The 12,744-nt window shown below is 44.0% G+C and overlaps 1 protein-coding gene across 3 annotated transcripts in view; it reads right to left on the bottom strand.

Annotated features, from left to right (window-relative positions):
* Positions 1-355: 355 nt before the first annotated feature.
* The window catches only part of mrtfba (myocardin related transcription factor Ba), a 39,010-nt gene continuing 26,621 nt past the window's right edge, over positions 356-12,744 (bottom strand). For all 3 annotated transcript variants that reach the window (XM_024387958.2, XM_024387959.2, XM_024387957.2), the window contains 5 exons: positions 10,462-11,566; positions 10,144-10,296; positions 9,820-9,960; positions 3,734-3,794; positions 356-3,549 (listed from right to left, as the gene is read on the bottom strand). In XM_024387958.2, the coding sequence (XP_024243726.2) occupies positions 3,050-3,549; positions 3,734-3,794; positions 9,820-9,960; positions 10,144-10,296; positions 10,462-11,566 (1,960 nt within the window). In that variant the 3' untranslated portion in view covers positions 356-3,049. The remainder of the gene's footprint in view (positions 3,550-3,733; positions 3,795-9,819; positions 9,961-10,143; positions 10,297-10,461; positions 11,567-12,744) is intronic.

Raw genomic sequence — 12,744 nt, 5'->3', positions numbered from 1 at the left:
ATGGGCAGGCATAAGCTATGGACAACGAACACAATTGCATTTTATTGATTGCAATTTGAATGCACAGAGATCCTGCGGCTCATTGTCGTGCCATTCATCCGCCACCATCACCTCATGTTTCAGCATGATAATACACAGCCCCTGTCAGAAGGATCTGTACACAATTTCTGGAAACTGAAAATGTCCCAGTTTCTCCATGACCTGCATACTCAGACAGGTCACCCATTGAGCATTTTTGGGATGCTATGGATCGATGTGTATGACAGCATGTTCCAGTTCCCACCAATATCCAGAGGAGTGGGACAACATGCCACAATCAACAGCCTGATCAACTCTATGTGAAGGAGATGTCACACTGCCTGAGGCAAATGGTGGTCACACCAGATACTGACTGGTTTTCTGATCCACACCCCTACCTTTTTTTTAAGGTATCTGTGACCAGACAGACACACATCTGTACATCTGTACTCCATAGAGTAGGGCCTAATGAATGTATTTCAATTGACTGATTTCCTTACATGAACTAAAATCTTTGAAAATGTTGCGTTTACACTTTTGTTCAGTGTAGTTACAGTTCAGACAAAGAACCAGGGTTGAACGGGAGACAGTACCACACAGAAGACACAGAATTAGGTAAGGCCGAAATCAATATCCGCTTGCAATGATCAACACGATGACATCTTGTTATAAGATAGCGACAACACAAATGAACCAGTGCTGTAAGTGTAAGGCTATAGCCTTATTGCTTCACTAACATCCTATTAACAGTAGTAGTACACAGGTTTGACACGATTCAGAATCTAAATGTTTTAGAATCCAACTGTCATATTTTACAGCATACCCATGTATATAGATGCATTTGGCCATATATTTCTGGTATGGGTGGTAAAAAAAACCATTTACAGTAATCTTCCTCTTGCATATATACAGAAAAAACTATTGATTTTAGAACACAAAAATGATAAATACAATTTTTAAAAAGTGGCAACAATAGATTTTCACCAATGTTTCACTGCCTTATTAGGCAACAATTAATTCCTTGATAGCCCTAAACCACAGTTACAAGCATCTGGTTCCTAATGTTAACAGACAGTGTGTACAGTATTTGGCATTATTACCTGCCTATATGTTATCCTTAGTGTTTGACTTGTTGGATAAGAATGATTGTTCAAACATCAAAATAAAGCCATGATATTCCAAAGTGCTATACAGTACAACCGTATTAGTTCTATACAATATTGATCAGAATAATATTTGGATTGAGATGCTGAATACTACTAAAGTCGTTTGACATGATATGCCAGGTAGAACTACACAACGCACATTTTAAAAAGTATTATACGCATAAACATCATCAAATTCAGCCACAAAATGGTAGCTAATACCAGAAGCTTAATGTCATCCCTTTTAGTTTAACTCTGTTGGTCACACCACTGTGGGTGTTTACTGTGCGTTTTACCACATAACACAAACCAAACAGGACAGAGGGAACAGTCATACAAAGCTGTTCTGTGAGACAAACCTTTTTAAAACTCAGCCTATAAAAAAGTTGTTCATTTGTCTTATGAACGTCCAACTTCATAAAAATAAAGACGACTCAAGTGAGTTGCAGCCAACTCCGTGACAGAGACAAATATAGCCCGATATCAGACATTGTTTAAAACGTTCAACAACACAGAGACACACAGAAAGGGCACACACAGACACACATGCAGACAGAGACATCATGCATCATTTCTCAGACAGAACCACAGACACACAGTGAGAGACTGAGACAAATGCAGAGATTTGACAGACAGATTTCAGGACAGACAGAGAAGATTACAGTATAGCACCTCTTTCTGCCAGAGGTCATGCAGCCACATTGAAACAGGTCACAAACACTTGTAGCATACAAAACAACTGGCACTCAGACTATCATGCCAACTTCTTGTCACTCATTGTCATGTCAAACATGCTTGGCAATAAGCAATGGAGCTGGCAAGAGCACAAACAGCCTTGGGACCAGGCTTGCATACAGTAAGTATATACACATTAACCTCTATGTAGTGTACCTGTGTGATAGCATAATTGTTCCCTTGCCACTGATATGTCAGTTGTCTTTCAGAAGATAAAGCTGCCAACAATGTAGTCTCCACTTTCTTTCAGACGGATCAACTTGGAATCCTTGAATTGAAAGTACACAAAGATAACCAACACGTGGATCGACATCTTTTCCAATAAACGGTTCATTAAAATCTTTCTGTGATTCAGATTTCCTTGTGTGAGGTGCAGGTGTAAGGCCCGCCTCCTTAGTGCATAGCTCAGAGTGGGAGGAGTCCACTCCTCCTCATCCAATAGGAGTGAGTCTTTGTTCTCAGTGTCAGTTCAGTTGCTTAAACAGTCCAACTGACCATAGCGTCTGTTTTGTTCAGGAAAAAAACAGTCTCATCCAAAACAATATGTAGCTATGTCGCAATACCAAATATAGGTATGTTGCAATACCAAATATAGGTATGTCGCAAAAAAAAAAAAAGTTTTACTTGGGTCAGTTATGCTGTTTGTCGTGGCTTGTGCACAGCAGATCTGTAATAAACTAACCACATTCTCAGACTGACTGTATGGCACAGCAGCATGCTTCCACAGAGCAATGGCTGTAGATCCAGACCCTGTAGCATGACCAATGTGAAACGCATGCTAAGTTAGCACATCCACGTGTTCACCACAAGGAAAACTGAACAGCGTAAGGCTGACTGCCAGGTGTCGTATAGTGAAAGCTTTGCCCAACTCAATAAAAACTCCAGCAGGGCTGAGGGAACAGCTAACATTTACAGGATATTTACATACCGTCTGCCTCCTTGTTCATTTGGCTCTGGTCCCAGTACTCCTATTAAATATCCACTGCCCCGATCACCAGCTGGCTAATCTTATATGGCATAACATTTTTTTATATTTTAAATACACAAGAAGGACTAACCTCACTTACCAAGTCTGCATTTGTTACATTGAGTCCCTCTATCCCTACACCACTCCTCCTCTTCCTTCCTCACTCCATCCATCCCCTTCTCCCTCAGTCCCAGTGCAGCTGCAGGTCGTGTGTATCCAGGAAGTCTGAAGGAATCCCCAGGGGTGTGAGCCCCCCCGCGGGGTCGGACGGCATGGTTAGATCCAGCCACTCCATGTTGTCCAGGACTGTGTCGGACAAGCCCATGTTGAGGGAGGAAGGGGGAGACGTGGAGTCGCAGAAGGACAGCTCCGAGGTGTCCATTGGGGAGTAGGGTTGATCCAGGAGCTGGGACTGCAACTCCTCGATCAGACCCAGGGTGCGGGGATCCGTGGTTGGGGACGGGTTGTTCAGAGTCCCCTCCAGGAAGGCCTCCAGCTGGTTGTCGGAGGCCAGGCTGGGGAGGGGCAGGGGGTTGAAGGGAGGGGTGGGAGGGGGAGCAACCTGGATCTGTGGAGGGGTTCTGAACAGGGCGGTGTTGACAGGGAGGGTAGTGATGTTGGCTGTGACAGGGACAGTCTTAGTGCTTAGAGAAGGCAGGTCCTGCTGGATGAATGGAGTGATCTCTGGAGGAGAAAAGATACAGGAATAGGATAGCAAAGATTATTTACCTGTATTGTAACACAGGCTGAAGTCTAAAAAGAAACGCCAACCGTATCACTGTTTGAAAAGACCAGATGGCTGTAACTTAGTCGGGGTTAGGACAAGGAGTTAAAGGTGTAAATGTTTCTTCATGCTGTAAGTTCTCACCTCCACTCTGAATCAGGATGTCAAACAGGTCGTCCATCTGCTGGCTGGTTGCCGTGGAAACCTGAGAGAGCCAATAAGGTAAGGGGGTGGAGATGCACGACCACCAATATGACTCTTGGGTGACCAATTGCATTACAGAGCGCACATCATACATTTGTGAATGTGTTTGTGTGTCTGTCTTACTGTACAAGCGTGTGTGTTCAACTGGGGTTGAATATTTTCCCAGTATTTCACAAAATGTTTCATCCAGAGAATAAATCACTTTTCTCCCATGTAACCCGATATTTTCCGCCAAAACCAGAAGTGTCATTCAAAAGCGTTATAAAACATAAATAGGCCTGCCTGGATTTGATTAGAGCTTTGATTGAAAATTCAAACCTGATGCAACCTGAGCCTGATTAAATACATTTTATGAGCCCTACATTAAAAAAGACATTTAATGAGCCCAAGCCCCAAAAACTCAAATGATTGTGCCGTTATTCAATACATAGCCTTTATGATATAGGCTACTCCATATTACGCATGACAGAAAAACATAAAAGCACATAGATGTTGCTAGCTATATGCTCTCTTGGGTAAATAAATTAAACTAGCTCCGGTAGGCAAATCTTTTTGAGTGTAGACAATTACTGTATTGTATTATATGGACTGAAATTACACACCTCGTTCAAAACGTGATAAAGCAGAGCCAGAACATTGAATTCTGGTGCAGCACAAGAGGCCTATAAAGTTACAAGTACAGGCTAGCGAGTTGGATTTACACTTCTCATAATATTTCCACGAAAGTTATTAGCCTACCTCCCCTCTCTTTAGTGTCATTTCATTCCTTCCTCACTTTCAACAGTTAAGGACAACAAAATGTATTTAATTTATCTTCATCATTCTGACATGCTTGAATAATGTATGACTAGAATTAGATGCAGACGGCTTTCACTTCTCTTCACGAGCATTGAATTGTTATGGGTCTGAATAAATAACTGCTTTTGCCTACCGCCATCGAGAGTTCGCTCTTCTTTCGATCTACCTGGGAGTTCTATTGGGCTGCTGTATTTAACATTCAGGGGAAAAAAAGAGCTTCCGTCCCTCTTCGAATAGACTATACGTATAAGAAATTCTAAAAGCATAACGTCCAGCAAGCTATTCTAGTCTAACTTTATTTGCATGAGACTCCAAGAGCTAAGGAGCCTTTTTAACAGAGAGGCCAACGGAGCATAGATGCTTACGTATTGCGCAAGAGACAGAGGCTATAAGTTAAAAGCTTTTTGTGAATAAGCCGTCATTAATTACCTAAATATAAGGCATTGAATGCATTACCTGGCCTCTGTAAATTGGTAAAAGAATCAGCTTGATCCCCTCTGTCTAAGACGCTTGGACCTTATTTTTCAATATTGTAAGTGATTTTGTTAACAAAACACCCCCATAAAGAAAATAAGATTTAAAAACAGGTTCAGCCCCTGGTTCGACCGTGATCTTGCAGAGTTACTCCACCACGAGAATTGCATTTGGCGAAAGGCTCAGCACATGCATACTCAGGCATACTCCCGTTCAGGCAAATGAGAAATAAGTGCACTCAGGCTATCCAGAAGGCCAAAGTTAGTCATTTTAAGAAGCAGTTCTCCCTTTGTGGGTCTAACCCCAAGCAGTTCTGGAAAATGGTTAAAAGACCTCCTCACAGCTGCCCATGTCCCTTAACCGGCGAAGGGGGCAGTATTTTCACCTCCTGATGAAAAGCATGCTCAAATTAATCTGCCTGCTACTCAGGCCCATAAGCTAGGATATGCATATTAGTAGATTTGGATAGAAAACTCTCAAGTTTCCAAAACTGTTAAAATAATGTCTGAGTATAACAGAACTGATATGACAGGCAAAAACCTGAGGAAAATCCAACCAGGAAGTGCTATTATTTTGAAAGGCTGTTTTTCCATTGAAAGCCTATCCACCATATAAAGACCCAGTTCACAAGCTCTAAGGCTTCCTCTACATGTGGAAAGTCTTTAGGCATCGTTTCAGGCTTTTACTCTGAAAAATGATTGAGATACACCACTTTCAATCAGTGGACAGCGGAAATTTCCAGACATCAGCCAAGCGCCTGATCGGGAAATCCGCCTTTCTTGTTTCTCCTTTTCTATTGACTAAGCTTTTGTCCGGTTGAAATATTATTTATGACAAAAACAACCAGAGGATTGATTTTAAACATCGTTTGGCATGTTTCTACGAACTTTCGTGTACTTAAAAAAAAAAAAGTTTTCATCTGGACTTAGTGCCCATGCCTTGTGCATTCGGATTACTGGACAAAACGTGCGAACAAAATGGAGGTTTTTGGTCATAAAGAGGGACATTATCGAACAAAAATAACATTTATTGTCTAACATGGAGACCTGGGAGTGCCACCAGATGAAGATCAAAGGTAAGTGATTCATTTTAATGCTATTTCTGACTTTTGTGACACCTCTCCTTGTTTGGAAAATGGCTGTATGGGTTTCTGTGGCTAGGCGCTGACCTAACATAATCGCAAAGTGTGCTTTCGCCGTAAAGCCTTTTTGAAATCTGACAGTGGTTGCATTAAGGAGAAGTTTCTTTTTTCGTATGTTTAACACTTGTATCTTTTATCAATGTTTATGATGAGTATTTCTGTTATTTGATGTGGCTCTCCGCACTGTCACCAGATGTTTGTTTGACACAATGCATTTCTGAACATAACACCAATTTCAAATGAGGTTTTTGGTCATAAATAGGGACATTATCGAACAAAACAAACATCTATTGTGTAACATGAAGTCCTGTGAGTGTCATCTGATGATCAAAGGTTAGTAATTCATTTAATAGCCATTTCTGACTTCTGTGAGCCCTCTCCTTGGCTGGAAAATGGCTGTATGGTTTTCTGTGACTAGGCGCTGACCTAATATAATCATTTGGTGTGCTTTCGACGTAAAGCCTATTTGAAATCGGACACTGTGGTTGGATTTACAAGAAGTTTATCTTTAAAATGGTGTATAATACTTGTATGTTTGAGTAGTTTTAATTATGGGATTTCTTTTGGTTTTTAATTTGGCGCCCTGCAATTTCACTGGCTGTAGTCGAGGTGGGACGCTAGCGCCTTATAATGCTACTATCCCCGATGCTCCTCTCTCTTTTCCCCCTGCCCCACTACAAAATTTCTCCCTGCGAGCAGTCACTGAGTCCGAGGTGCTAGAGAAACTCCTTAAACTTGACGGCAAAAAAAACATCTGGGTCAGATGCTTAAGACCCATTCTTCTTTAAGGTTGCTGCCCCTATAATCGCCAAGCCTGTCTATCCTCTCTGGTGAGGTTCCCATTGCTTGGAAGGCAGCCACGGTTCATCCTTTATTTAAAGGGGAGATCAAACTGTTATAGGCCTATTTCAATTTTGCCTTGTTTATCAAAAGTGTTGGAAGAACTTGTCAATAATCAACTGACTGGCTTTCTTGATGTCTATAGTATTCTCTCGGGTATGCAATCTGGTTTCCGCTCAGGTTATGGATGTGTCACTGCAACCTTAAAAAGGTCCTCAATGATGTCACTCTAAGCAATGTTGTGCTGCTATTTTTATTGACTTGGCCAAAGTATTTTGATACGGTAGACCATTCCATTATTGTGGGCCGGCTAAGTAGTATTGGTGTCCAAGGGGTCTTTGGCCTGGTTTGCTAATTACCTCTCTCAAAGAGTGCAGTGTATAAAGTCAGAACATCTGCTGTCTCAGCGACTGCCTATCACCAAGGGTGTACCCCAAGGCTTGATCCTAGGCCCCACGCTCTTCTCCATTTACATCAACATAGCTCAGGAAGTAGGAAGCTCTCTCATCCATTTATGTGCAGATGACAGTCATACTCACCTGGCCCCTCCCCAGATTTTGTGTTAAATGCTCTACAATAAAGCTTTCTTGGTGTCCAACAAGCTTTCTCTACCCATAACTCTGTTCTGAACTCCTCCAAAACAAAGGTCATGTGGTTTCATAAGAAGACTGCCCCTCTTCCCACAGGTGTGATTAAACCCTCAGAGGTAGTAGAGCTTGAGGTAGTCACCTCATACAAGTACTTGGGAGTAGTGAGTTTTTGTCTCAGGCGCCGACAGAGATGACTGCCTCGCTTCGCGTTCCTAGGAAACTATGCAGTTTTTTGTTTTTTACGTGTTATTTCTTACATTGGTACCCCAGGTCATGTTAGGTTTCATTACATACAGTCGAGAAGAACTACTGAACATAAGAGCAGCGTCAACTCACCATCAGTACGACCAAGAATATGACTTTCGCGAAGCAGATCCTGTGTTCTGCCTTTCACCCAGGACAACGGAATGGATCCCAGCCGGCGACCCCAAAAAAACGACTTCGAAAAAGGGGAAAACGAAGCGGTCTTCTGGTCAGACTCCGGAGACGGGCACATCGTGCACCACTCTCTAGCATTCTCCTCGCCAATGTCCAGTCTCTTGACAACAAGGTTGATGAAATCCGAGCAAGGGTAGCATTCCAGAGGGACATCAGAGACTGTAACGTTCTTTGCTTCACGGAAACATGGCTCACTGGAGAGACGCTATCGGAGACGGTGCAGCCAGCTGGTTTCTCCACGCATCGCGCCGACAGAAACAAACATCTTTCTGGTAAGAAGAGGGGAGGGGGCGTATGCTTTATGGTTAACGTGACGTGGTGTGGCCACAAAAACATACAGGAACTCAAGTCCTTCTGTTCACCTGATTTAGAATTCCTCACAATCAAATGTAGACCGCATTATCTACCAAGGGAATTCTCTTTGATTATAATCACAGCTGTATATATTCCCCCCCAAGCAGACACATTGATGGCTCTGAACGAACTTTATTTGACTCTTTGCAAACTGGAATCCATTTATCCGGAGGCTGCATTCATTGTAGCTGGGGATTTTAACATTTTTTTTCCACACTCCAAGACTGCTTCCATCACATGGACTGGGATATGTTCCGTATTGCATCAAACAACAACATTGACGAATATGCTGATTCGGTGAGCGAGTTCATTAGAACGTGCGTTGAAGATGTCGTTCCCATAGCAACAATTAAAACATTCCCAAACCAGAAACCGTGGATTGATGGCAGCATTCGCGTGAAACTGAAAGCGCGAACCACTGCTTTTAATCAGGGCAAGGTGACTGGAAACATGACCGAATACAAACAGTGTAACTATTCCCTCCGCAAGGCAATCAAACAAGCTAAGCGTCAGTATAGAGACAAAGTAGAATCTCAATTCAACGGCTCAGACACAAGAGGTATGTGGCAGGGTCTACAGTCAATCACGGATTACAAAAAGAAACCCAGCACAGTCACGGACCAGGATGTCTTGCTCCCAGGCAGACTAAATAACTTTTTTGCCCGCTTTGAGGACAATACAGTGCCACTGACCGCAACTAAAACATGCAGACTTTCCTTCACTGCAGCCGACGTGAGGAAAACATTTAAACCGGTCAACCCTCGCAAGGCTGCAGGCCCAGAAGGCATCCACAGCCGCGCCCTCAGAGCATGCGCAGACCAGCTGGCTGGTGTGTTTACGGACATATTCAATCAATCCCTATCCCAGTCTGTTGTTCCCACATGCATTCCAGCAGCATCTAGTCTCCCATCTAGGGACCGACCAGGACCAAACCTGCTTAGCTTCAGAAGCAAGCCAGCAGTGGAATGCAGGGTGGTATGCTGCTGGCATGAATCAAAACAGGGTCTGTACTGAAATGCAGTGCCTTAGACCTGTTTTAAAACTATGCAGCTGCAATAAAATAAAAAATAATAATATTATAAATAAAATAATAAGTTGACCCCCGAAAGACAGATGGAGATGTGTAAATTAGATGCTCATTCGGTGATGAGATGATAGGACTATAATTAGATGGGCTGTCTGTCCCCAACCTAAGCGTTGATGATTCATCATGCATTGACCAGAGAGAAGGCCATAGAGAACTCAGATGTAGACATTGCATATAATTCAACGTCATGCTGTTGATACAAATTTGCTTATAATTTACCGGTTTCTCGCAGTTATTTATGCCGGGAAAAGGTAGTGGTTTTGGCAGTAAATCTTGGTAAATGCCATTCAACCCTAGTGTTCACCTGTGTGAGGTTGTTGGCCTGCTGCAGGTTGCGGGTCTGTTTAACTGCATCCTCGTAGCGAGGGGGCTCCCTGGTCTTGGGGGGCTGGGTAACGAGGGAGGAGGGGTGGAGGATGAAGGTGGGCTGGGATGGAGAAGGGGACTGGAGGAATTGAGAGAAGAGGAAAACATTTAACACAACCTACCTGGTCTGTAATAAGAACTCATATACCGAATGTAAGATTTGAAAGGATTTGAGAGAGAAAGGTAGGTTTGCAATATGTATTTTGCATCACATTTAGGATAGAGTATGATGTTTTCTAAATAATAAATAGAGAAAGCGTACCTTGTTAACAGGCCCATTGGAAAGGTTGTGGCTGGGTGAAGCCCCACGGGGAGAGAGCCTGTTATCTGGGGAGCTGCTCAGGAAACACTGGGGAGGCATGTCGGGCATAGTCTGGTTCTCCACCATCCCAGAGCCGTTACAAACTGTAACAGTCTGTAGAAAAGACACAGAAGGGGGTAAAAATACAGGATCGTAGAGTGAAGAAACCAATTAACTAGCCTGCTAATATCACTGCACTCGCTAAGTCTAGGGGTCTTACGCCTAGTTAACTGGTCTGTAACCTGATTTAAGATGTGCATCTATGTAACTTGAAATCACCTGCAAAATGTGGTTGTGATTAGTTATCTGCTGAGTGGAGGCTGTCTCCATCTTGGTGGTATGCAGCTGGGAGATGGAGGCTTGCATCAGACCTGGGGCCTGATTTGACAACGTAGCCTGGAGGACAGGAAGGAGGATCTGAGCAGAGCCATCCTGGGCTGTGAGTAGGGTCTGGGAAACAGGCTGGCCTAGAACCTGGGACACTCTCCCCTGGTGGCTGATGAAAAACTGGGGCAGACTGGGGGCTGGATTGGGCTGGGAATGGGGTCTGGAGTTACAAATGACATCCTCTACCTTCACCACAGTGGGGAGAGTCTGGGGGGCCAGGGTTGAGTTAATCATGGCTGAGCAGTTAGGAAGGACCCTGCCTTCCATTTTGACTGCGTTGAAGGTCTGGATCATAGGGACGGGGTCTGAGGGTCCCTGGAGGGGCTGGGTCTTCTCCACCCCCAGCTGCATCTTGAGCTCCTCCACCAGCATCTGCTCCTGCTCCAGCTTCCTCATCAGCTCCTCGATCTGACGTTCCTTCTCATGGAGCCGCCGGTCCTTCTCCTCCGGGACAACACCCAGGCCAAGGTGGGACATCCCCATGCCTGTCCGACAGAGGCTCACCCTCTGGGGGTCGCAAAGGAGCTTGGATACCCTGGGCATCCCTCCGTCGTCTCTGAAGGTGGCGAGGTCTGTGGGGATTGGGGACACTGGGGCTGTGGCGCTCATGCTCTCTGGTGCCACCTGGTGGGCAGGTAGAAGTGCAGGGGATGAGCCAACCTCTATGGGAACTGAGGGGAGGGTTTTAGGGCTGGGGTTTGGGACTGTGGTAGGGGCCGGGGTGCTGGGACTCTCCTGGTAGGGCTTCAGCCTCTCGATGAGATCAGTCTTGGTCCCCGAGACAGGGAGGCTTCGCAATTTCAGCTCCAGTTTCAACTCGGCCACCTTCATGTCCTCCAGGTTAGGAGGCAGGTGGCCAGGCTTGCGGTTGGATAGGCTGTTGTTGGGACGGACAGGGGTGGGAGGAGGGACAGTGACATGGGGGGCAGGAGGCAGGGACAGCACTATAGAGGTTGGCAGGCCGCTCACACTGCTGTTCTGACCCTCAGCTACAGGTCTGGAGGAGGAGAGGGAGGTGAATGGAGAGAGAAACAAGAGGAAAAGGGAGTGTAGAGGGTGGAGTGAGATATGGCGAAGGAGGGAGAGGGGAAATGTGGGGGAAAGAGGGGTGGAGAGAGAGGGAGAAGGGAAATGTGTTAGCAATATATATTAGGAGCCTCCTCTGCCCTGCATCTTAGTACACAATCAGTCAATAGAACAATGCAGAGTTCCAACAATAACTGACCTTGGATCAACTCCCACTAACAGGGAAATGATAGAAAAGGCCAAAACAACATCCTGCAGGTTATTAATATCATTATAGAGGATTTGCTATTGGAATCTAGCCAATTGTCAGTTTGTCATTCAGGTCATTGGAAACAGTTGGTTTGCTTTTTAGGTGCTTTCCAGCTAACATAATATTCTCTTGTAAACCTTTGTTTGAACAACAGGTAGACAGATTGACGTAATGACAGAGGTTATTAACCTAGTGAGGGGAAATTAGAGGTCTTCACGGGTCCAAATAGTTGGACTCGTTCTGAAATGGATCCATGGCTTTCCCACCAGACATGCTTAAATGTATTTTTTTAAATAACGAAGTACAGTCAGAAGCGTTCCGAAAAGGCCCGTGGAAAAACAGACCCGTGCTGGGTTGGATCCGAGAGATCCGTTCAGATCCGAGAGTAGAAAGAGAGGGAGGAAGAAACCTCCGACTGGGTGCTGCCAGCGCAATCAATAAACAAGTGATATTGGGCAAATAATCCACAGTTAAGTGTCCTTAACTGCCTATAACATTTTTTTTAACTATTCGGTGCATTTTTATGTGTAGCATATTCAAAACTTTATAGCCATAAATGTCCACCTCACATTGGCTATGCGTGGCCTGTCTGCAATGAACTTGAAACATTGTATCAACTGACACAGCTGTAAGCTATTTGTGCAAGGGATAAGAAGTAAATCAGGTATTTTATGTTTCCATTATTTTAAGTGAACTGGTGTAAATAATTTTTAAAACAGCTGGTTTAGATTCTTAAATAGGCCGATAATAATAACAATAATGACCAAACAAATGAAAAATACAGAAATTAAAAGTTAGAAAATTACATGAAACCTGAATAGCGAGTTGCACACAGTCCACCTGGCCGTGCCAACGTTCTTCTCATCTTTGTTCACTATAATATTAGAACTTGTCACTGA

The sequence above is a fragment of the Oncorhynchus tshawytscha genome, linkage group LG25 (genome assembly GCF_018296145.1).
Source record: "Oncorhynchus tshawytscha isolate Ot180627B linkage group LG25, Otsh_v2.0, whole genome shotgun sequence".
Classification (NCBI taxonomy): domain Eukaryota; kingdom Metazoa; phylum Chordata; class Actinopteri; order Salmoniformes; family Salmonidae; genus Oncorhynchus; species Oncorhynchus tshawytscha.
The sequence above is the reverse complement of the archived record's forward strand: the minus strand, read 5'-3'. Positions and strand labels throughout refer to the sequence as shown.